This window comes from Bidens hawaiensis, unplaced genomic scaffold, assembly GCF_021521415.1.
Source record: "Bidens hawaiensis isolate Kalapana, Puna unplaced genomic scaffold, B.hawaiensis_p1.1 tig00014833_1, whole genome shotgun sequence".
NCBI classification, from domain to species: domain Eukaryota; kingdom Viridiplantae; phylum Streptophyta; class Magnoliopsida; order Asterales; family Asteraceae; genus Bidens; species Bidens hawaiensis.
The window spans coordinates 500,463-523,753 of NW_027492311.1; the positions used below are offsets into that span (position 1 = coordinate 500,463).

The 23,291-nt window shown below is 40.5% G+C and overlaps 1 protein-coding gene across 1 annotated transcript; it reads left to right on the top strand.

The window, feature by feature from the left end:
• Nucleotides 1-17,304: 17,304 nt before the first annotated feature.
• LOC143547812 (uncharacterized) lies at nucleotides 17,305-20,079 on the top strand. Its single transcript, XM_077039141.1, has 4 exons — nucleotides 17,305-17,462; nucleotides 17,555-17,658; nucleotides 19,097-19,159; nucleotides 19,844-20,079. The coding sequence occupies exons 1-4, from the start codon at nucleotides 17,373-17,375 to the stop codon at nucleotides 19,944-19,946; spliced, it is 360 nt and encodes a 119-aa protein (XP_076895256.1). The 5' UTR covers nucleotides 17,305-17,372; the 3' UTR covers nucleotides 19,947-20,079.
• The last annotated feature ends 3,212 nt before the right edge of the window (nucleotides 20,080-23,291 follow it).

Sequence of the window (23,291 nt, forward strand, 5' to 3'; positions counted from 1 at the left end):
ACGCTGTATGGTGCACAACGCCCTTATAAGAGTGTTCTCCACCGCATAGGGTCTTAATATAATTCGGACACTAGCATGTCCTAAATAGGTAAAAATACCGAAAAGATCTTTGAGGTTTTGAAAACAAGTTACCTTTCACATCAACACTTATTGAGCGTTGGCTTTAAAAGGTCATTTCTTCGATGGCGAACGCCAAACGCGGCTGAAGAAACACTAACCGGACCCCGGGCAGATTACGGGTAACCTGGGGGTTAGATAGATGTTTCCCACGAGGGGTTAGACCCGGCAAAGATGGTTCTTCTGATAACCTGCAAAACAGACACCGTGAGCTTGTCACTGAGAAGGGGGGGTTCCTCCTTATGACCACCCTCCGGCGTGAGAATCAGACTAGATTGCTCTTTAAATATAAATGTATATTAAGAGATTGCTAGAGCAGATATCAGGTATAATATGATGATAATGTGATAAGATATGATAAGATGAGATGATCATACCATTTGGGGTATTTATAGCCGAAGGTAGGTTTCCAAGGAGGTGTGGCCTGCTGAATAGTATTCCTGTTCTACCAACTGTGGCCTACGCACGTGCCCTGCTGGTAGTTGGTGGGTAGGCAGCGGCTGATAGTGACCAGGCCTGCTGTGTACTATTCCTTTTCCACCAACTGCCGGCTATGCACGTGGTATGACAGGAGTTGGTGAGTAGGCAGCGGCTAATAGTGACATACAGTACAGGAGCATGCTGCTCGCCATACTGTTGTCAATAAGCTGTCGTATCTTTAGTCAGATCTTTTGCCCATACCTCGTCAGATACAGTACAGAAGATCTTCCCGTATCGTACGGACTGGCTTATGGGCGGGAGTATTCCCCCTCCCGCCTTTGTGCGGGATTGTCCCCGGCTTTGCTCATTCCTTCAGGTGACACTGAGTGATTGAGAGCTAAGTGCCTTGTGCGTGTAGCCTTGCTGCGAGGGTGGCCTTCCCTGATGGCTTGTATCCGCAGCTGCGGGAACAAGCAGAGTCCTTCACCATTGGGAGGCATTTCCTGCGGGAACAGCTTGCGTACTGCGCGTAAGGACGTCACGTCTCTGAGCATGGTTGGTCCTGCGGATCCAGTTGGTTTCTGCGCCGACGTCCCTCTTCAAGGTGAGTCTTGCGGGTCCAACTGGGCTCTGCTGGGACCTACCTCTTCAACTCCCCCCAGTCCAATGTTCTTCTCATGAGTGTTTAATAAAGTGAGGTGAACTTTTGGACTTAAGCAAAGGGTTTTGAAAAGGGTTTTTTAAGGTTTTCCATGGGGATTCATCCCGCGGAAGTCCTTGTCACTTGCAGAAATTCCCGAGTTTCCTGCTTGATCTTTGGGTATGATGCGGGTAGGTCTGTAACCTCCTCGCAAGTCAGGAGCGTTAAGTCCCACTTGTGTGGATTCTCCATGAGGTTTTGGTAGTTTTGAACATAGTGATCAATTATGTTAAAACCACCAATTCCATCCTGGAGCTTCAAACAATGTAGTTCTCGACGTTCCCGCTATGCGGGGATGTTATTTCCGTTTCCGCAAGCATTGCCCAGAAGATCCTTCTTGGTTTCAATTCCCTGCGGAGCGCTAAGTATGTGAAGGGTTTTGCCTTAACACTGTACCCGCGCTCGTCTTACGGTTACTTTACTTCCAAGGTATTCCTGGCGTCAATTCCCTGTGGGTGCTAGGTATGTGAAGGGTTTTGCCTTAACACTGTACCCGCATCCGTCTTATGGTTACTTGGTTGCCAAGGTATTCTTGGCTTCAATTCCCTGCGGGTGCTAGGTATGTGAAGGGTTTTGCCTTAACACTGTACCCGCATCCGTCTTATGGTTACTTGGTTGCCAAGGTATTCTTGGCTTCAATTCCCTGCGGGTGCTAGGTATGTGAAGGGTTTTTCCTTAACACTGTACCCGCACCCGTCTTATAGTTACTTGGTTGCCAAGGTAAGGGGTATTTTCCCGCTTACTTTTGAATCTTTTTGAATTTTGAAATTCGAAGAGTTGGTGAGAGGATAAGAACAGTCCAAACCTCTGAAACGTCGTGCGACGGTTTCTTCTGACTGTGTCAGGACGTGCAGGAAGTTATGGTGACGTGACAATACATGGTCATTCCAGACGCTTTTTCAGGCGCGTGGGCGCGATTTTTCGGGCGCGTGGCCGCGAAATTAATGGTACGCGTCCTGTCAACAGCTGTTGCCAGCTTGCTTTTTGCCACGTGTCATAGTTTCATTGCACCTTTGATTTCTCTCTCTTCCGCATTAAATGCATCGCATTAATTGCGATTAGTATATAAAGGGGGAGAGGGTTCTTTGTAATCCACACTTTCACTTCTCTTCATCTTCAAAACGATTTCCGGCGAATACTCATCTTTTCAGTCGAGCATTCCCTTGAAATCGTTTTCTTTCATATCTGCAATATGTCGTCTCGTGATCTCGAATCTACAGCCGATGACAAGAGTACTGCTGGCGAGTGCCAGTGTGCTCTGCCTGTCGATCTGTATCAGTACGTCGTCAGGAAGTTCATGCTCGAGTCTCTCGAGCCTGAGTTTCCTGAACCCCATCAGACGGTGTACGATGCCCCCAGAGGCAAGATCGGGGTATATGCTGCATTCTTTGTTTATGGGAATCTTAGGTTCCCATTGACAAAGTTTGTGTACCGTGTCCTGGAGAGGCACGGTGTGCACCTGACCGAGGTGCACCCGATGGCGATTGCCAAGATTCGGCACTTCGAGTGGGTGTGCCAGATTCTGGGCATTGAGCCCTATGTTGACCGCCTGATGACCTTCTACTCTTGGAGGTGCATCCAGGGGTGGTATACCATGATAACCCGGATCAAGGGTTTGAAGATTTGCGAAACCGAGCGCAGTCTTCGTTCGTGGAAGCGGGAGTTCTTCTACATCTCCGCTCGCGCCATCCCCCTTGCCATGAAATTCAAGAATGGGCAAGCACTTCCCAGCCTTCACGCCTCCAACTACCAGGAGGCGGAATGGTTCTCGAAGATATCCCGAGTCCAATCTCCGGTTTACCAGTTTGCGGAGTCCGGGATGGTGATGCTCGGGATGAGCCGGGTGTGGAAGGATGCGGATGCGCGAAAGATCCCGATCGTCCTCGAATACGGTTCGAACTCTGTTCCTTACGGTATGCTTTGTTTCTCTTTGTTGATTTAGAATCTCTTCTAACTTCTTTCCTGTTTATTTCAGAGGGGAACGACTTGCAGTCGCTCATGTACCCGCGGGAGGCTGACGGTCCCGCTCGGATGGGTACTCGCGCTCTAGACGAGAACGAGTTGCCCATCCTAGAACAAACGGCGGATCGGTTCGTGGAGGTCTACCCGCTAGGCCACGAGATCCTGAGCGCCAGGCGGCCAGGTAAGGCGCTATTCAACCCTCGATCCCTCAATGTTGAAACCTCTGCTGGAATTCCTCTAATCGTATGTTCTGATGAGGAATCCGCAGATGGTCCTCCGTTGGTGCGGAAGAAGAAGGCTGCCGGCGGGAAGGGGAAGGAGAAGGTGGCCTCCACTGCCGATCCGGTGCCTCGGTCTGATTCGGAGACCGAGAGCGAAGAGGTGGCGGGGAATCCCGGTGGTGATAAGACCACCGCTCCGGAGGCTGCGACGATTGTCACCTCCGGAGAGCCCAGGATGACAACGGTGACCGGCGTGAAGAGGCCGGCTCCATCGGGTTCATCCCCGCCCGTCCGCACTTTCAGGCTCAAGAAAACCCGTAAGTACAAACTTCCTTTAACTTCATAGTTTTCCATCATTAATACTTATCTTCTTTGTGCAGGCGTGGATGTTGACGCATTCCAGGGTGGAGCGCAGGGGAGTACCCCTCCGCCCATGACGGTAGGCTTGGTCAGCCTACCTGAGGCGACGACCCAGGCGCCTGCGCCTGCTTCCGCTGGTTCAGTTGCTCACTCCTTTGAGCCGACTGTTCCAGCTGTGATGACGTCACCGCCGGCTGTGAGTGCCATTTTTACCGCATCTTTCACCGAGCCGGCGGTTACTTTTGCTGCGGATTCCACAGCGGCGACCGCGGCGGCCTTTACCATGCCTCCTCCGTCATCGGCAACGACGGCCGATCCTTCAGGTATGCATGGGGCTTATCGCCAAACTCTGCCTCCTTCCCATCTGCCTGACCTCTTGGATGGATTTCCCTTGGGTTCAGGTGATGGGTTTGGCGGCTATCGGCCTGTTATTGACCCTACAGGTGCGTAGGGTTCTTTTGGCCTATTTTATATATATTTTTTTATCATCTTTTCCTTACTGCTTTTTGTTTTTTGCAGTGTCGGATTCCAATGAAGTGTATGTTCCACGATGGAACATTCGCCGAGGAACAACCCTTCGCACCCCTGTGGAGTGCGTGGAGTGGGCTCGTCACGCTGCTCCTAGTGGTGCGTTGGGGGAAGCCATGGCTAGCTACCAGGAGGGTAGGCTAACCAATGAGCTTCGGGTTCTCCTGGCCCGGATGCAGCCGCGCGTCGAGCTGCTTTGTCGTGAAAACGACAAGTTAAAAGCAGCTCGCATTAAAGAAGTAGCTCAGGCGCGGGCTGTCCGGGAGGAGAACCAAAGGCTTACCGCAGTGGCTGCGGAAAAAGAGAAGGCCTTCAAGGCTCTCGAGGTTGAAGTTCAGGCCCGGCTCGAGGCCCGTTCCAAGGCTGCCCAAGCTGTTAATGAACAGCTTCGGCTGGCTAAGGAAACTGCAAGGAACGCAACCAAGAGGGCCACCAAGGCTGAAGCTGTTGTTGAGCCTCTACGCCTGGAGAATGAAGAGCTTAAAGCCAAATTAGAGGCTCTCCAGCAGGCTCATGATGCCTTGGCGATGGAGGACGCGAAGAAGCTCCAAGAGATCCTTGACCAGAGGGGCGTGCTTGACCACACTGAGCGGAAGCTAAAGGGCGTCGAAGAGGCTGCTGCAAAGGAAGTGTTGCTTGCCAACCTTAATAAAAGTGAAGCCGAACGCGCCTGTACCCAAGCTCAAGCCGCCCTCCAAGAAGCTCTGGTTGCCAAGGAATGGCTTCTTCGAGAAGCGTTGTCTCAGGTAAGCTTTTCATGTCTTTACGCTTTTCTTTGTAAATAGAAAAGGTTCTGATACTTGTATTTTCTTTTTTGTAGGTTGTGCATCGAGTCTTCACGGAGACGTCTTATGACGATGCTATGAGCGCAGCCCTCAACGCTTCTCACGAGGATGGGGAAAAGGCCGGCTTCCTGCTTGGTCTAGGGTTCGTTGAGAGGCATCCCGCCTTCCAACTTCCCTTTATTTGATGTGGATACTGAAGCTGTATATGACCAAGCAGTGAATCAGTATGCCGCCTTCCCGCATCCGGTGGTGGAGAAGGTGAACGAAGCTGCTGCTGCTGATGATGGGCTAGCTATCCTTAAAGCTTTCCTTGAACTGTCACGCTCTACTGATGGTGCTGGTCCAAGTGGAAGTGGCCCTGAAGCTTGATCCTGAAGATCCCTTCCCACTGCTAGGATAGATTTGTATAGATTTATTTTCTTGTAGGCTGGTAGTTACCCGGCCATTCTTGTAATGAATCATTGTGAAATATAAATCTTTGTGCGGGTAAGACCGCTACTTTCTCTGGATTCCTTGCTTTATAAACGTTATATGACTTGCATACTTTAGTTTAAATTAGCAATTTTCCAAGTGTTAAGAATAAGTTAACCTTTGAACGTGGTAGATAATGGGTTGAAGTTTTGCTTCCTCTTTCGTGATTGTGCGGGTATGACCGTCACTTGCACTTAGTAGGATGGCTAAACTTTACCTACATCTGACCTGCGTGGAGGTTTTCCTCATCTTTTTTGAAATTTCTAAGTGTTAGGATAAGTTAACCTTTGAACGTGGTAGATAATAGGTTGAAGTTTTGCTTCCTCTTTCGTGATTGTGCGGGTAGGACCGTCACTTGCACTTAGTAGGATGGCTAAACTTTACGTACATCTGACCTGCGTGTAGGTTTTCCTCATCCTTTTGTTAGAAATTTTGTTTTGAATAAGTTTTCCGTTCGACGCGCGGTTGTCAATAGGTTCGGTTTCCTCTCATGATTTGTGCGGTTAGGACTGGCACTTTCATTTAGTTGACCAAAGTTTACCTATGACTGACCTGCGTGAAGGTTTGCCGTTTTTTGGGTTTATACGGGTTTTGCCGCCTTCCCCACGCAACGACTTTCCACGTAATTATGCGGTGAAAACCGGCATATTCGTGTTGAATAAATTGACCGTTCGACGCGCGGTTGTTAATGGGTTAGTGTTCAGTTTCCTCTATCATGATTCATGCGGATAGACCGGCACTTTCATTTAGTGGGATGACTGAACTTTTCCCCTTCAACTGACCTGCGTGAAAGTTTGCCGTTTTTTGGGTTTATGCGGGTTTTGCCGCCTTCCCCACGCAACGACTTTCCACGTAATTATGCGGTGAAAACCGGCATATTCGTGTTGAATAAATTGACCATTCGACGCGCGGTTGTTAATGGGTTAGTGTTCAGTTTCCTCTATCATGATTCATGCGGATAGACCGGCACTTTCATTTAGTGGGATGACTGAACTTTTCCCCTTCAACTGACCTGCGTGAAGGTTTGCCGTTTTTTGGGTTTATGCGGGTTTTGCCGCCTTCCCCACGCAACGACTTTCACACTTATGTATGCGGTGAAAACCGGCATCAGTGTTGAAAGTTCATAAAAGTATAAATATGTAATCATCAGCGTCGATGTTCTAAGGAGAATCATTTCCATTAGAAGTGGCTCTGGGCCTTTTCTTTACAAATTTGGAATTGATCTACATGCAAACTGTGTAATTGAGCTCCCTTCCATGTTGGGATGGGAGTGCCATCGAGCCAATATGCACCTGGTTCGGGATCTCGTTCTTTACGCAGCATGTAGTCTCCACATTGAAGCTGGAATTTTTATTCGTGTTTTCCCCAGCTGGGGTTCTACACGGATCAGCCTGCTCAGCGTTCATTGCGCCACGAGGTGCGCGAGCGTCCCATCTCTGAAAAATGCTTCGACCATGTCCTTTACGTCTGTGCATTCTTCAGTGTTGTGGCCTTTTGTCCTGTGAAAGTCACAGTATTTGCTCCGATCAGCATTGGGACGATGTCGGATTATTGGAGCCTTTAGCCATGGGAGCTCCTCAGTGGCGAATATCTCGGTGACGCTTTTGGTGAGTGGCGTCCATCTGGAGTTCTGGTTCGACCGTACGTTATCCCTTCCGCCTAACCGATGTTGCAAGCCGGATGAGGTGTCAAATTTTACCCTTGACTGCCAAATGCCTAGCTTCCGCTTTTTGTTTAATCGGGCGGTAAGGACGTTGTCTTCTCTTGTTTTCTGGGTGTAGAGGTTTGTGCTCTGGGGGAGATCTCTACCCAGTTGCTTCTCCGTTTCCGCAAAGCGTTTAGCTGCTGTCATGATGGCATCCCATGTGGATGGCATGCCATCTTTACCCGTTAAGGTGCGGATGAGCTCTGGGTCGTTCGCGCCCTGGATGAAAGCAGCATGAACAAGATCTTCGCTAATATTACCCAGACTTAGCTTCTTTGAGTTGAAGCGAGTGATGAAGTCTGGCAAAGATTCATCTTCCTCTCGAATGCATTTGAGGATTGTCCATTGCTTCTCGGTATACTTTCGTTGTTGGCTGAAGTGTTGGCTAAACTTCTGTTGGAAGTCTGCCCAGTCGTAGATGTGGTTGACCGGTAGACGATCGAACCACGCTCTAGCTGGCCCAACAAGCGTCATTTGGAACATGTAACACCACGTAGGTTCCGTCCAATTGCTGACGGTTGCCCCCGCTATGAACCTGTTCAAGTGATCGTCTGGATCAGATATACCATCATAAGTGCCGATGTTGGACATCTGTTTAGCACTTTTCGGGGCGATTGCTTCCGCAATGTCCCTTGCAAATTTGGACGTTCCCGCATTTGCCACCGTTGGTCTGAATGTTTTGGAGAAGTCACGTGGACTTCCACCTGTGTTTTTTGGTTTGAAGGCTTCTCTAAAACGCCTTCTCGGTTGGGAGTCCGTTTCCTTACGCTTCCCTTTTGCCCTATGGCGAGGGTTCGCGTCGGTGTCGGATTCCTCCGAGTCATCGTCCAAGTATTCTTCGAATTCGTCAGCCTGTTGGACGGAACGCAAGCGTTCGTCCAACTCAGCTTGGAATTCCTTCTGTCGTGCCTCCGCCCATGCCTTAACTTCATCGAGTGTTTGGCGGGGGAGTCTTGTTCGTTTCTCTAACTGGGTATCGGTGAATCCCAGTGAGCGATTATTTACTGCACTTGCCCCAGCTTGGGTAACTGGGGTAGTGTTCGTAAGATTTACTTCACTTGCCCCGGCTTGGGTAACCGGGGTAGTGTTTGTAAAGACTGTGTAGCCGGTATTCCCCCCAGTAGCTGGGGTTGTGGTTACCGGAGTTTCCTTAACCATCTTTCCAGAAGTTTGAAAAAACTGAAAAGAAATGAAGTTCTAGCTTTTATGCACGGATGGCGCCAATGAAGAAACACTAACCGGACCCCGGGCAGATTACGGGTAACCTGGGGGTTAGATAGATGTTTCCCACGAGGGGTTAGACCCGGCAAAGATGGTTCTTCTGATAACCTGCAAAACAGACACCGTGAGCTTGTCACTGAGAAGGGGGGGGGGTTCCTCCTTGTGACCACCCTCCGGCGTGAGAATCAGACTAGATTGCTCTTTAAATATAAATGTATATTAAGAGATTGCTAGAGCAGATATCAGGTATAATATGATGATAATGTGATAAGATATGATAAGATGAGATGATCATACCATTTGGGGTATTTATAGCCGAAGGTAGGTTTCCAAGGAGGTGTGGCCTGCTGAATAGTATTCCTGTTCTACCAACTGTGGCCTACGCACGTGCCCTGCTGGTAGTTGGTGGGTAGGCAACGGCTGATAGTGACCAGGCCTGCTGTGTACTATTCCTTTTCCACCAACTGCCGGCTATGCACGTGGTATGACAGGAGTTGGTGAGTAGGCAGCGGCTAATAGTGACATACAGTACAGGAGCATGCTGCTCGCCATACTGTTGTCAATAAGCTGTCGTATCTTTAGTCAGATCTTTTGCCCATACCTCGTCAGGTACAGTACAGAAGATCTTCCCGTATCGTACGGACTGGCTTATGGGCGGGAGTATTCCCCCTCCCGCCTTTGTGCGGGATTGTCCCCGGCTTTGCTCATTCCTTCAGGTGACACTGAGTGATTGAGAGCTAAGTGCCTTGTGCGTGTAGCCTTGCTGCGCGGGTGGCCTTCCCTGATGGCTTGTATCCGCAGCTGCGGGAACAGGCAGAGTCCTTCACCATTGGGAGGCATTTCCTGCGGGAACAGCTTGCGTACTGCGCGTAAGGACGTCACGTCTCTGAGCATGGTTGGTCCTGCGGATCCAGTTGGTTTCTGCGCCGACGTCCCTCTTCAAGGTGAGTCTTGCGGGTCCAACTGGGCTCTGCTGGGACCTACCTCTTCAGCGGCCTTGGTTAGTCATCAACTGGACCGGTTGTATCGACGGAAGACATAAAGATGCTTGGAAGTTAGGAAATAGTCGTCGTAAACGTTAAATGCTCTCCCACATTGATGGCCAGTTGTGTTGCAACTTGCAACGCTCATTTATGGGAATGAGATTGACTAGTTTGATGTAGTAATAGTAATGATAGTTCATTTTTATCAAGTGCGTCAATTATTAGGACATCTACATTAATATTATTTAGTGTGTTTAATTATAATGACAATGTTACAACTCTACACACGCTAAGCTACAAGGGTTGCTTTGATACGATTATGTAACGAACCTGTTACCATCATATATATTTTCGAGTTTACCCCTAGTGTCACGCGGTTTTGTTCTTAGCAACTTACATCAATTATATAATTTTATGTGAAGGGTTTATTAGAGTAATTAGGTCTGTATTTTAAGCCTTGGTAGTTTATATAAATCGTTTTGCGGGTTTATTGTTAAGGATTAGAAATTTAGAATAGTATGATTTGTTGTAAAATTTGCGTACCTGGAGGATGAATTCGATCATTAACGCAAACCTGTAATATTGATTTCAGTTTTGGTTTCTTGAACAATTGCCTGGATTAATCTCTGAATCGTGAATCACTTTCAGATAAACCTATTTGCGGGTTACACGCAATGATTTATCGGATAAGACAGAGATTTTCTGTAGTTGGAATTGGATTTTGATGATTCCATGTGATGATGAAGAACCAGAGAGAAGTAATCGTCTTCCCTGTTCTTTGAATATTCGATTGAGATATTTTTCCATCAGGAAAATATCGATCAATTTATTTGATCAATTATTACATGAGCCCAAATATTAATTAAGCCCACTTCACATACCACTTAAGCCCAAGTGAATAAATAACAAACCCATTGTTATAGTAAAGCCCAAATAACCTTTAGGATAAAATCGAGTCCACACTCCCGCGTCACCTAACTCGTTTAATCTCTAACGTTATTTCCTCGATCGACAAGTTATTCCAATAACACTAAAATATCCAACAATCCTCCCCTATTTTAGTGATATCCATGATTAGCTTAACCATCATCATAGAAACGCAAACGTATGCATAAATGAAAATGTCCTACGGATTGAATTTTCATCTTAGTAAATTACACGATCAAAATATTCGAATATCGGGGTTTCCTATGGATTGAACCCTTGCTATCCATTTGAATACTTCAAGGCAAAATACACATACGTTTATAAATCCAAATTCCACTCGACACAATATTTTACTAGCTTGTGTCCTAATCCTTCAAAGAATATATCAAAGCTCAAGTCCAAAGCTTCTTGAAGCGACTAAACTTCATATTCTTATAGGTAGTTCATTATTCTCGCACCCGCACTGCAATTTATCAATGAACTATTAAGAAGCTATACTTCAACCTACTTTATCTTGCGGTCTGAACACAAACCTTGGGATGTTTATGATATTGTGTTCCAATATCTATATGACAAGCTTTCCACATTGAATTCAGCATCTAACGTTGTATTAGATGGGAATTGGGTATCTTGACATATGATATTAACGTATGGACTTTAAACCCATCCCCATGACTGATATGTTCACGAGATCTCTTCCTAACTCTTTAGTTAGATTATCAGCCAAATTATACTCATACATTACAAACCAACTGATATCACACATTGCATTGTATAATATATAACCGTCTACACTTTCCATTATACATTTGACATAGTCATCACTATCCCACCTGATAGATTTTGGTAATATCGGTTTGACCATAATGGAATTTATAATCACAGTTTCTTAGCCATTCAACCACTTTTATCAGTTGTTGCGAATGCTAGTAACTCGAATTCCATTGTTAAGTGATGCAAATTCATTCCTTAACTACCTAAGAAATGAAACTTTCTTTAAGAGAGAATACACATCCATAATTAAGCAGTTTGTTTACTGCTTGCCAGTGTTGAGCACCAGGATAACTAGTATATCTGTTCAAATTACCCACCACATAAACTATGTAAGTCATTATGCTAATCATAGCATACATTAAATACTCAATTAACTTTGAATACTCTAATTGTGAAATAGAATCACACTGATTAGACACAAACTTGATATTAGGATCTATATATATGAGTGCTAACCGAAGAGCAATCAAACTGATTGAATTCTTCAATACTTTTTCAATATAATGAAATTGAATCATCTATATCATTGTTACTCCTTTTTATTATTATACCCAAGGATAACATCAACCTCCCTCGGATCCTTTATATCAAAACTAGAATATAATAATTTCTTTGTCCAATCAATCACTCCAACCCGAGTAAAGATAACAAGGATCAGTCATTTCCTTCAATATTCTATTTTTCTTTTCACTCCAAAATAATTGACATGACCTAACCTGTCATGTCACAATATATACATATAGTCTACCCTGCTTTGAAATGATTATGACATACAAACAGATTCAATAGCAAACAGGAAATTTATATTAACTTTAAACATTCAATTACACAAATATCCAAATCCAAAAGATTTCATGTCAAGATAAAATAAGTTTACTTGACTTAATAACCTGTTTAAAACCAGAAATGATTTAAAACATCCCAGACAAAATATTCTTTCTAATCCTTAAAACATACAACACATAATCCAAAACATATGTTTTCCACAAGTAAATACAAGTCTTCAACCAGTTCAAATTCTTCAAACCATTTCAGATCCTTGCATATATGACTCGTGTCACCTGAGTCTACCCACCATGCAAGCATGTCATCATGTACATATTAGGAATAAGAAATAAACCACAAATAATTCTTCACCGAATTATTTTAAAACCATTAGACTTTTCGAGTCCCATAACAAAACCCGAATATCAAGTTTCATTTATTTCACATCCAATGGGTTTTCCCAATTTGTATACCTCTAATGAGTTGATTATTACCCGGGTCGTGGCCCATCAACCCCATGTGTGTACCATCTAAACAAACATCTTCATTAATAGTTTTTATCAACATGTCCTTAGTGGCAAATTGAATAAATTATAAAACTCACAGGTTTTGTCATATTTAAAATAAAATTAGTAAACGTACCTTTCGGAGGATGTGGATCTTTTGACCCAATTGGACCCATTCGTTAAAATTGTTACCCTTAGTTTTATCACTAATACCATTAAGTACTAACTGACTAAACAAATAAGGTCAATACTGAAGCAACAATCAAATTTCGTGTGCCTTTTAATATCATAACCGAACAAATCAGGTAATGATTTTAAACGATTTAGGACTCAGAAAACAAATGTAATTTATAATTGACCGGACAATACCAGGTCAAATGATTTCTAACTGAACTGACTAATAACCAGTCATACAAATCCTTAAAGCATATTCATCTACAAAAAGTATTATTTTACTTTCCTTTGCAGATTTTAATTTATTCAATCAAATAACTTTATCATGCAGATGCACATTATGAATTACAACATGTTATTTGTTTGTTATTATCATATTCCTTCATGTGTCCTAAATTACCAAATTATTTAGTTATCCATGAACAAAAAACACAAACAATATTCTGCCAAATAATGACTTCCCTTCAACTTAAATAGTAATCTGTCTATTTATTATACTTATCAATTTCAATAAGATAGTGACAACCATGAACACCGAATGCATGCTTTTAAGTTACTAATTATTTACTTATGTCACTATACAGGGAACAAACTGTTTACATCCATTTATTAATTTCTGATTCGTTTTGACAGACTTTCAACTTAGGTACATAATAAAATTATGCTCTCATAACATATTAATCAACCAATACCTATTTACCAATTCCATTTACGATTGGAACTGTAGTTCCTAAACACTCAGGCTTGTTCAAGATAAATAAAAAACCAAAACTGGTTTCTGCCTATGTTCAATCACCAAAATCAAAAGTTTCCCATGTGAAACATTATCATGATTTTAGGACTCTTAATATAATTAACATGATTCATTCAGGATCATTAATACTTTATTTTGGCCTAATACCGAACATGCAGATAATTAAAATCTTACGGCCAGACTAACTCAAGAAACAAAAAATTGATATAATTAGTACCAAAAACATTATATCTGAACCAAGAGTTGGTGGTCAAAGTCAATTACTCAGTTATGACTTGATTATGACGGTTACCATGAGAGATGTTGAAAACAAATTTCCTTTGCATGCCAGAATTATATCTATAACCATAACTGGAAATTAATTTAACTCTTGAATTTTTATTTTTTTTTATTATTTTTTTTTCAAAGTGAAAAAGCCACCATTTGGTTTGATAAAAATCCTGTATAATCAAAAAACCAGCGACTCCATCATAAAACAATTCACAATTTTATTTTATTTTTCAAATTACTGGACCATACTAATTAAAATCGCTAAATACAAAATTAGGGCTTCAAAAAAACTTACACTCAACCCAGACACATCAACGAACTCATAATTGTTCATTAATAACCAAATCAAACCCTAATAGGTTTATCTTTGTTGTATAATTTGCGTACCTGGAGGATGAATTCGATCATTAATGCAAACCTGTAATATTGATTTCAGTCTTGGTTTCTTGAACAATTATCTGGATTAATCTCTGAATCGTGAATCACTTTCAGATAAACCTATTTGCGGGTTACACGCAATGATTTATCAGATAAGACAGAGATTTTCTGTAGTTGGAATTGGATTTTGATGATTCCATGTGATGATGAAGAACCAGAGAGAAGTAACCGTCTTCTCTGTTCTTTGAATATTCGATTGAGATATTTTTCCATCAGGAAAATATCGATCAATTTATTTGAGCAATTATTACATGAGCCCAAATATTAATTAAGCCCACTTCACATACCACTTAAGCCCAAGTGAATAAATAACAAACCCATTGTTATAGTAAAGCCCAAATAACCTTCAGGATAAAATCGAGTCCACACTCCCGCGTCACCTAACTCGTTTAATCTCTAACGTTATTTCCTCGATCAACAAGTTATTCCAATAACACTAAAATATCCAACATAATTTTGTTAGTTTATGTTAAAAGAAGAATATCAAGTTTGAATTTAAAGTTTGCATGCTTGAATACTTGAGGGGCTGATTGCGTTAAAATGGGGAATTCTTGAGTACTCCTCGACTAGGTCGAGTACTCACAATTCCCCAGTCAACCGACTTGGCACCGCCCAACAACTTATACAAGCAAGCATATCATATATTAGTCAAGGAGTTTATGTATGTGATTATCTAACTTTAAAGCCTAGGTTATGGGGTGTTCTTGAGTTAGTAATCAAGTAAACTTTTGTTTGTTTTGGTTGTAGATGATATATTTTTATTTTTGATTTTTTGCTAAAGTATAGATGATGATATCTGGATGCATGTTTTGGGGTTTTGAGTGATCAAAAGGGTTTCATGCGCAAATTTGGGTATGTTTTGAGTTAAAATACATATCTTTGAATGCTTACAAATTGGTAGAACTGATTAAACATATTTATGAGGTAAACTCCAAGTTTTTGTTATGTGAGTTTTGGGATAAATTAACCCGAGAAGGTTCAAACTAGCGCCGAATTCGTAAGAAGTTCTTGATTTTTGCCATGTTTTTGTAAAAATATAAAATCAGCCGGGAATAACAAAAACAGATATCAGCAGTATGCGAGGTCTGAATCTTCAAGAACAGAGTTGTGTATAAATTATGAAAGCAACTTTGTATATCTCTTTTTATAAAGTGGTAAGACATGATGCTTGATATAGCCTAGCATCTTTATTCTCAAAAAACAATGTGAGATTCACATAAGGTGTTTCAGCTACACTCTTCAAGGACTAATCGTCTCCAATGATATTTGTCCAACTCAAACAACAAAGTGATCGAGATTCACATAAGGTGTTTCAAATACGCTCTTCTAGGACTCATCGTCAATGATATTTGTCCTATCATACCATCCTCACGACAACCATGATACCAGTGTACTAATACTCACCTTCAACATGATAAACTCCAACTTTTCTTGCAAAGGATGAAACGAAAGTAAATCATCAAGGATAGGAAAAGATTTTAAGGATGATTGATAATCTAGTTTTTAATATTATGAGTGATAGTTAACTATTGAGATTTCATAAGTAACTTCTTATAAATGATGACATAATCAATCAGTGACGACCTTTAGCATCGTAACTAGGCTATGATGTTATATACTTATATTTATAACAAAGGTTCAAACACTTGCATGCCTTTATTGTAACACCCGAAAATGACCATGATAATATTTGATTTTCCATACTTGCTACTAGCTCACAACATTTTTTTGGTGACCAAACCATAACATATCACGAAATCGACTATCCTCATAATATGTCTATCTTACCAACATGCTTAACGTGAGGATTTTGGATTCTACCGGATTTGTGCAAAAACTCCGCACGAGGTCAACTATCCTAGTAATGACACGGTGTGTTTTTGCGTCCCAAAAAACATAGCGCTAGATAACACGATCCAATATATTTTACCAACAATCTTTTATGACTTATGAGAGATTTAATTAAAGTGCCATGATATATTATATAATAATTATTTTTCAAATAAACAAGGCATAATGTTTAATAAATTTAGTTGTTTCGATGTAAAATAAAGTCATGAAATCTATACTTAATGTTTCATTTTATTCATGTTTGGAGGCAAGAGATGGATAGAATTCCTACTCAAACGGTGTTAAGCAAAAGAAACATACAAGTCCTGGACAACCTATGTGAGTTGTGCGATTACGTAATCGAGACGTCCGGCCATATTTTTCTGGTTGTTTGGTGGCTTCCATGGTGTCGAATTCTTTGAGCTTGTGTGATGGAAGAGGGGCTCTAAGCGATCACGAGCGAAGACGTGTCGAAGTGAAAGCCCCTGGGATTATTGAACGTAAATCTGTGCACGAGCCTATGCAAACTGGGTTAAAAGCGGTAGATAGCCTGGTTCCTATAGGCCGTGGTCAACGAGAACTTATAATCGGGGACCGACAAACTGGAAAAACAGCTATTGCTATCGATACCATATTAAACCAAAAGCAAATGAACTCAAGGAGCACTGCAAGCTTCCTCCTCTTTATGCCTTCTAGGTAAGAGACTTGGTAAGAGTTATACTCAAGTGTGGAGCTAGGTGTTCCAGAGAAGGAAATGTATTATGAGATCATGATAATTGCTTGTTGAAGGATTTGAAAGGTAAAAAATGAGAAGTTCTTTGAAGGCAAAGAGATGAAGGTAGAAAATATTACTAGTGATACCAAGTGTTTGGAATTTCTTTAGTTAATCAAAGTGTATGTCGTTAGCATGGTCCGGATGTCTAATTGGTGTAAATGTATTTTAATGTAAGTTTGTTAGTGGTGTGGTTTCCCTCAGGGTTGGCAGCACCCAGATTTGAACCGGGGAAAAAAAGATGTGGAGGGGTTGTTGGATTTTTGGCCTTTGTTTTTCTTACATAGGTGCACAAAATGAGTATTTTCATTAATCGGAACTGGGAACCGTATGGTCGGGTTTGCCTGGTTTATCAGGTTTAGATTGGGTAGAGATGAAACTGGTTCTAGCAGGTCTGGTTTCGGGTACGATTTTTCTAAGAAACCGAAACCTAGTACGTATCCGTGGATCGTGTAAGGAAAGAACCGGTTTCAGATCAGGTAAACCGAGTCGGTTCCAAACCAGGTTTTTACCCCACCCTATTTTCTTACTTTCACTAAGAAACCGATAGAAGTTGGGCCAAAACCGTTAGCCCAAAAATTTTCTTAGTTTTATACCCACAAATGCCGACTTCGTCTTCCTTTTAGCATCAAACCCTAACCTAGGGTTTGCACAATACATACATCCAAAATCCCCAAACTGACGGCACCATGGGCGGCAAATGTCCACACAGACGGGTGAAGAAGAGACGATACTCTCACAAAACCTTCCGTCTCGCCAAATTCCTCGTCAAAGATATCCTTTTTTTTTTATTTTAAATAATTTGATTGCAGTTTGCCAAAATATTTGTGGGTTTCTGTTTTCTTGACTTTGTTTTGTGTTATTACGTGACGATGCGGTTTATGATGAGCTGAAGAAGCCTGAGGATAAGAAGGCGGCGTTGCCGTTGGATGAAGATCTTCCTGGAATGGGACAATATTATTGTTTACACTGCGAGTAAGTAATTCAATTTTATCCATTTATAGATTATTTAGTGCTAGAATCAAATACAAATCACTAGTGTAGTTACTCTAGTTCAGAATTTTGAACTAATAATAATTAGTTATTTGATAGGTTTTAAAAACAAAAGCAATGTTTTTATATATTTTTTCTTGTATTTCATCGTATTAAAGCTCGCCCGATAAAGCTCAAATACTAGCTAAAGAACTTGAATTGAAGGTTGGCTCATTTTTCTAACCGAGCCGAGCTCGGCTTGGGTCATGGCTTGGCTTGTTGGCTCAGTCTTAGGCTTGTACTTTAAGCTCGAGTTTAACTGAGCTGCCTTGCTGAATTTCGAGCTCGAGCTCCAACTCACTCTGGCTCGACTAGCGAACAGCCCTAGTTTTTAGCATTCCCTACCCAATTTTTGGTTATATACAGGATTTGGTTAATAAATCACCTACATGTACAACCTAATAAAAAGCATGTGGTACAACATTTTGAAACCTTAAAATGATCACCCGTGTAGAAAAAACACACCTTAAATTGCGCCTCACATGCGCTTTTTGGACGTTTGTCACCTTGTGTAGGCAAAATTATAGTCACATAAATCGTGGTACGCGCCGGTATGGGTGTACGCAATTCGCTAGAGGTAAGGTATTCGGTATGGAGGGGGGTATGTTCATTTTGGTATGAACCGGTACGATGTACTTTGTATTTCGCTTCGAGGCGGATTTAAAATTAACTATAAAGTTATATATTTTATAAAAATAAAACTATATATCTTAAAAGATAATTTTCAGGCTATTGTATATATATACATATATTTATATGGTATTTTATGAAGATTACCTTGTAAAAGTATATATTTATTTAATAAAGTTTAGGGTTAAGTTTTATAAAGATAGAAAGTTGAGGGTGGAAAATAAAGTTTTTTTTGGAAGAAAAAAGTCTAAAGAAAAGGAGTCGACGTTTCAGTTTTAGGGTTTTGTAGCAACGATTTCTTAATTCCGGCAAAAAATGTGGAAGGTGGCCAATTTGAGTGACGTTAAATTGACATACCATCGGTTCTGATTAGCGATATTTGGTTCAATCAGAGCAACATTCTGGCGATTTATTGTTCACGATTTTGGGTTTAAACGGAGCGACATTCTGGCGATTTGGTTCGCAATTTGAACCACGATCAGAACGATAACGAATTCCGACCCGGTACATTTCGTACCAATACGATATTCGCGACATACTGAGTGATTTCTGTGACTATGGGCAAAATCGTCAAGGGCATTGCCTTGTATTGCTTTGTGCGTTGGTGCGCTTAAAGTACACTTTTTAAAACCAAGGATTTTTATACGTTTAGTAGGTTAATTTTATTTGTACTGGATTCCTCTTCGATCATTTGTTATTATGGTTTGTTTATTAATCATGACTTATTCTGAATTGATGTTCTTTATTTCAGTCGTTATTTTGCGAATGTGGCAGTTAGAGATGAACATTTCAAGACCAAACGGCACAAGAAACGGTATGTTTTTTTAGTTTTTTTTAAATAGGTAGGTTTATTGCTTAATGTGGTTATTTTTTTATTTTAATCTCTAGAACAAGAAAAATCATTAATTTGAATGTATGATGTGAATTTTGTTGTGCTACAGATTCAAAACCTTATGAACTTTGATTTACAAAGATTGTTATTCGGTTGAATAGTTATGAAAATTAGTTTTTAGTGCATAAATGGTTTATAGAACAACCTTTTAGTTAAGCATGGTTATCATTTTAATCTCTAGAACAAAAATAGGTAGACATATATATTTTCTGAACCGATGTGATACACTTTTATATATTAAGCTTGTTGTTGAAGTTTGGGTGACAACTTTTGACACGTTCCAAAACACGAAACGCATATTATAAGGTTTTGATTTGCCAGTTTTAAACAGTTTAATAAACATGTTGTGTTTGGTTGGCATGTTTAACCGTTTATCAATCAGGTCGTGTTTGGGTTGACTTATTTAACCTGTCAAACCTTTTAAAAATTAGAATTTTCAGCAAGTTGAAAGTTTTCATCCAGACGAGGATTGATAAAAACATATTTGGTGTTCTTATTTTTGCATCTGTAAATTAATGAACATGTTGTTGGCCAAATTGATTCACAAATCACAAGCTTACATATATTTATTGTATCAAGTTTTATTTAACTTGTTGCTGTTTGCAGGTTGAAGGTAATGGCAGGTCCTGCACCGCATACACAAATTGATGCTGACCTGGCCGCTGGAATGGGCCTGCCCGATAATGGACCAAAGCTAATGTCGATGTGAGCTTAGTTTGTGTATGTCGATACTTAAATATTTTCTTTAATTCAGTTTGCAAAACATCATATAACTAGTATTCATCTTGTCTTTAGTTATCATTATGAGTTTTGAAATCAGTAAAGCTAGTTTAATTAAAATTCTTGATGCGGTTGCTCTCATGGTTATAGTCAGTGCTTCCTCTTTATCATCATTATAGTCATCTGGATCGTCCGGTTTTTGGTAAATTATGAATTAGGAAATGTCAACCAAATATAATCTTGGGCTAAAGTAATGGAATGGAATGAGATACCATTCCCTCAGGCAACGACAGTGGTGTTGTGGTTATGGTCAAGTGGCGATGGTGGTAAGGTGGCGGAGGTGGTGGCGACGGTGACAGTCAGGTGGTGGTGGTGGCAATGGTTGTTGTTAGGTTGTGGTGGTGTTGAGAAAGAAGGGTGGGAATGAATGGTTTTGATGGAATGGGATTTCATGTGTAATGGATGATTTCATTCTATTGAGTAACCAAACACCACTTTCTTCATTCCTACGTAATGAATGATGCATACTTAACGCCACCTTAATAGTTAAAATTGGCTGCAAAATTTTAACTAGTGTATTTTTGTTAGATGCCATTTTGAGGTGAGTGCATTGAGGTTTTTCTATCACAAGATAATTTAGTGGATTCTTTTTAAAACGTCAACTCACACTAGCTAATTCTAGTTATAAATTACACATTTTTTGTCAATTAAGGGACCTGAATTTTCATCTCTTGAAAAGGGAAAGCCTTATTCAACATCTTGGTGTCTCTAGAACAAAGACTTTTTGATAATTAACTGAACATTTAAAAGAGCAATCGTGTGCAGAGACATTCCGATGGTGAATAAAGCTACTATATGCGTAAATAAGAACTTTAAACAATCCTTTATTATTTAAGGAAAAAAATACAAATCAAAGATTTCAAAAGTAAAGGGTCAAACCGGCCGACCCACTAATCATGGTCGGTTTGGCTTGCTGTTTTTTGAACAGCTTACACGCACTAATCCTACTCATAAATGTACACTATTGTTTATCACGGGATTCAACTTCATGGAGAGGGACATCACTTTACACACCTTAATGGCTTAAAATGTTTGTAAAAATCAATCGAATCAGACCGTGAACGCCCCCTCCTTCTAGACCTACAGAATAACTATTGTTATAAGGATGCCCATAAATGAAATAAGGCCTACATGTGAAGTTTAGTCCAAACTATAAATGAGAAGTTTAGTCCTACATGTGAAGTTTAGTCCAAACTATAAATGAGATTATGAGAACCATATAATGACCTATAGGTGTATAAATCGGGTTTTTCAAATATCCGGTTACGGGTATGGAATCAAGTTCGCGTATGAACGGCATTAGAAAATCGGGTAATGGTGATACTCGGGTCGGGTTCGGGTCCGGGTATTGTCTCTAAAAACCATACCTTATACATCGGGTTCAGCTCAAATAGAACCAAGTATTCTAAAACCGGGTATTTAAATACCCTATTTTCAGGTATTGAAAAACCCATATTTTTGGGTTTTTTCGGGTTTTTTCCCGGGTATAAATTGGATTTTTTAAAAGTTCGCATTTTTTAGGGGTATTTTTTGGGTATAGATCGGGTATCTGAAATACCCAGTTTCGCGTATTGGAAAAACCCGGTTCCGGGTATCGAACAGGGTTCGGGTTTTCGGGTATTACCGGGTACAAATCGGGCCTGGTTCGGGTTTTAGTACCGAAATGCATACCCTATCTGTACCCTACGAGTAGGGCTAAGTATGAGTTCGGGTATTAAAAACTCAGGTATAAAAAAACCGGTTCCGGGTTTTTATTTCGGGTTTGGTTCCAGGTTCGGGTTTTGATAGACCTAAAGTTAAGAATTAAAGTAGAATTAAAGTTAAGGAATACTTGAAGAAGTAGAATTAAAGTTAAGGAATTTTAGGGTGAAAAGAATACCTTAGGGTTTCTGTTTACCTTATTTTTGGTCACACACATGGTATTTTCTTTTCATATATATATATATACGTGTGTGTGTGTGTGTGTGTGGGAAGGATCAAGAGAGAACTCCTTGTTAAAGAGAACTAGAGAACGCCTAATTAAAGGGTTATTTTTGTAAACATGCTTCCCAATTACATCTTACATCAAATACATCGTGAGAACCCCTCTGCTTCATCTTCCTCATCTCCCCTGCAGCAACCATTGAAGATCGATTATCAACCATAATCATATATTCTAACCCTAATTGATGATGATATTGAAGATCGATTCTCTCTGTGGATCGTTACATGTATGTATTGTTGAAAATCAACTCTTTAGTTTTGATTTCAATCGTTAAATATGGTAATTGCAGGTTTTTCAATTGTTTACTTGGTAAATTGAAGGTTTTTCATTTGTTTACCTGGTAAATTGATCATGTGTTGCTTTGTCTGAAAGTTTTACAAACAAAATTGACACCATGATTCCAGAGTTTGGCGAATCTAGGTAAAAAACAGGTGTTATTTGATGAAAAATCCCTAATTTGTTTTATTAGAGTGTCCACCCGAATTCATTTGTTGATGTTGATTCAAGTTCTAGCAAATCTAATTGTATTCTATTGCAATCTATTGGTATTGACGAACAAGGTAGCATCTTAATTATATACTAAGTTATGTAATATGATGTTACGTATTGCATATATGTAATATAAACTACATATGATTGTTTGTTTAGAATGACTAATCAAGCTCCTATGCTAGTATTGCTTCAAGTTCTAGAAATTCTACTCATAATATCTTTGCCAATTTATGGTGTCGAATAATAAGATAATATCTTTGTACAGTACATATATGTATAAAAGTGTTACATGTAAATAAATTCACATGAGATTAATATATAAGCAGTACATCTCTTCTAGCATATTTGATATATAATTGAATATATAATCGTATATGCTACGTACATGCCCATCGGCAAGTTCTCCAATAACTCGTTGATTTGATAGGAATCACTTCAATAAAATAGGTAAGTAAATCTCTTATTCAGGTCACCTAGTTGTTGACAATATGATTGAATTAATGACATGCACATTTGGACTTTTAATTTTATGGTCACTCTTACAATTAGTGGCATGTGCAGTTGAACTTTATACGCAGCAAGCCAAAACTGGCCCGTTTACTTATAACGAGTTCCAAATACAATTTCATCAAGGATTATTGTTTATGTAATTGTTAAATTTGTTCAAATATATTAATTGTTACAAATTTAAATTTAAGTACATGATTCACCCGTTTATTGTTGAAGATTGTAGTGTCTAAATCAATTGGTAATTGAACAACAATCTAGTTTTAGTTTAAATGGAGTGCTATGTTTAAT

Coding starts and splice junctions, on each gene's coding strand:
- LOC143547812 (XM_077039141.1), top strand. CDS start 17,373: ATGGGCGGCAAATGTCCACACAGACGGGTGAAGAAGAGACGATACTCT. Junction 17,659..19,096: donor TATTATTGTTTACACTGCGA/GTAAGTAATTCA, acceptor TCTTTATTTCAG/TCGTTATTTTGCGAATGTGG. Junction 19,160..19,843: donor ACCAAACGGCACAAGAAACG/GTATGTTTTTTT, acceptor TGCTGTTTGCAG/GTTGAAGGTAATGGCAGGTC.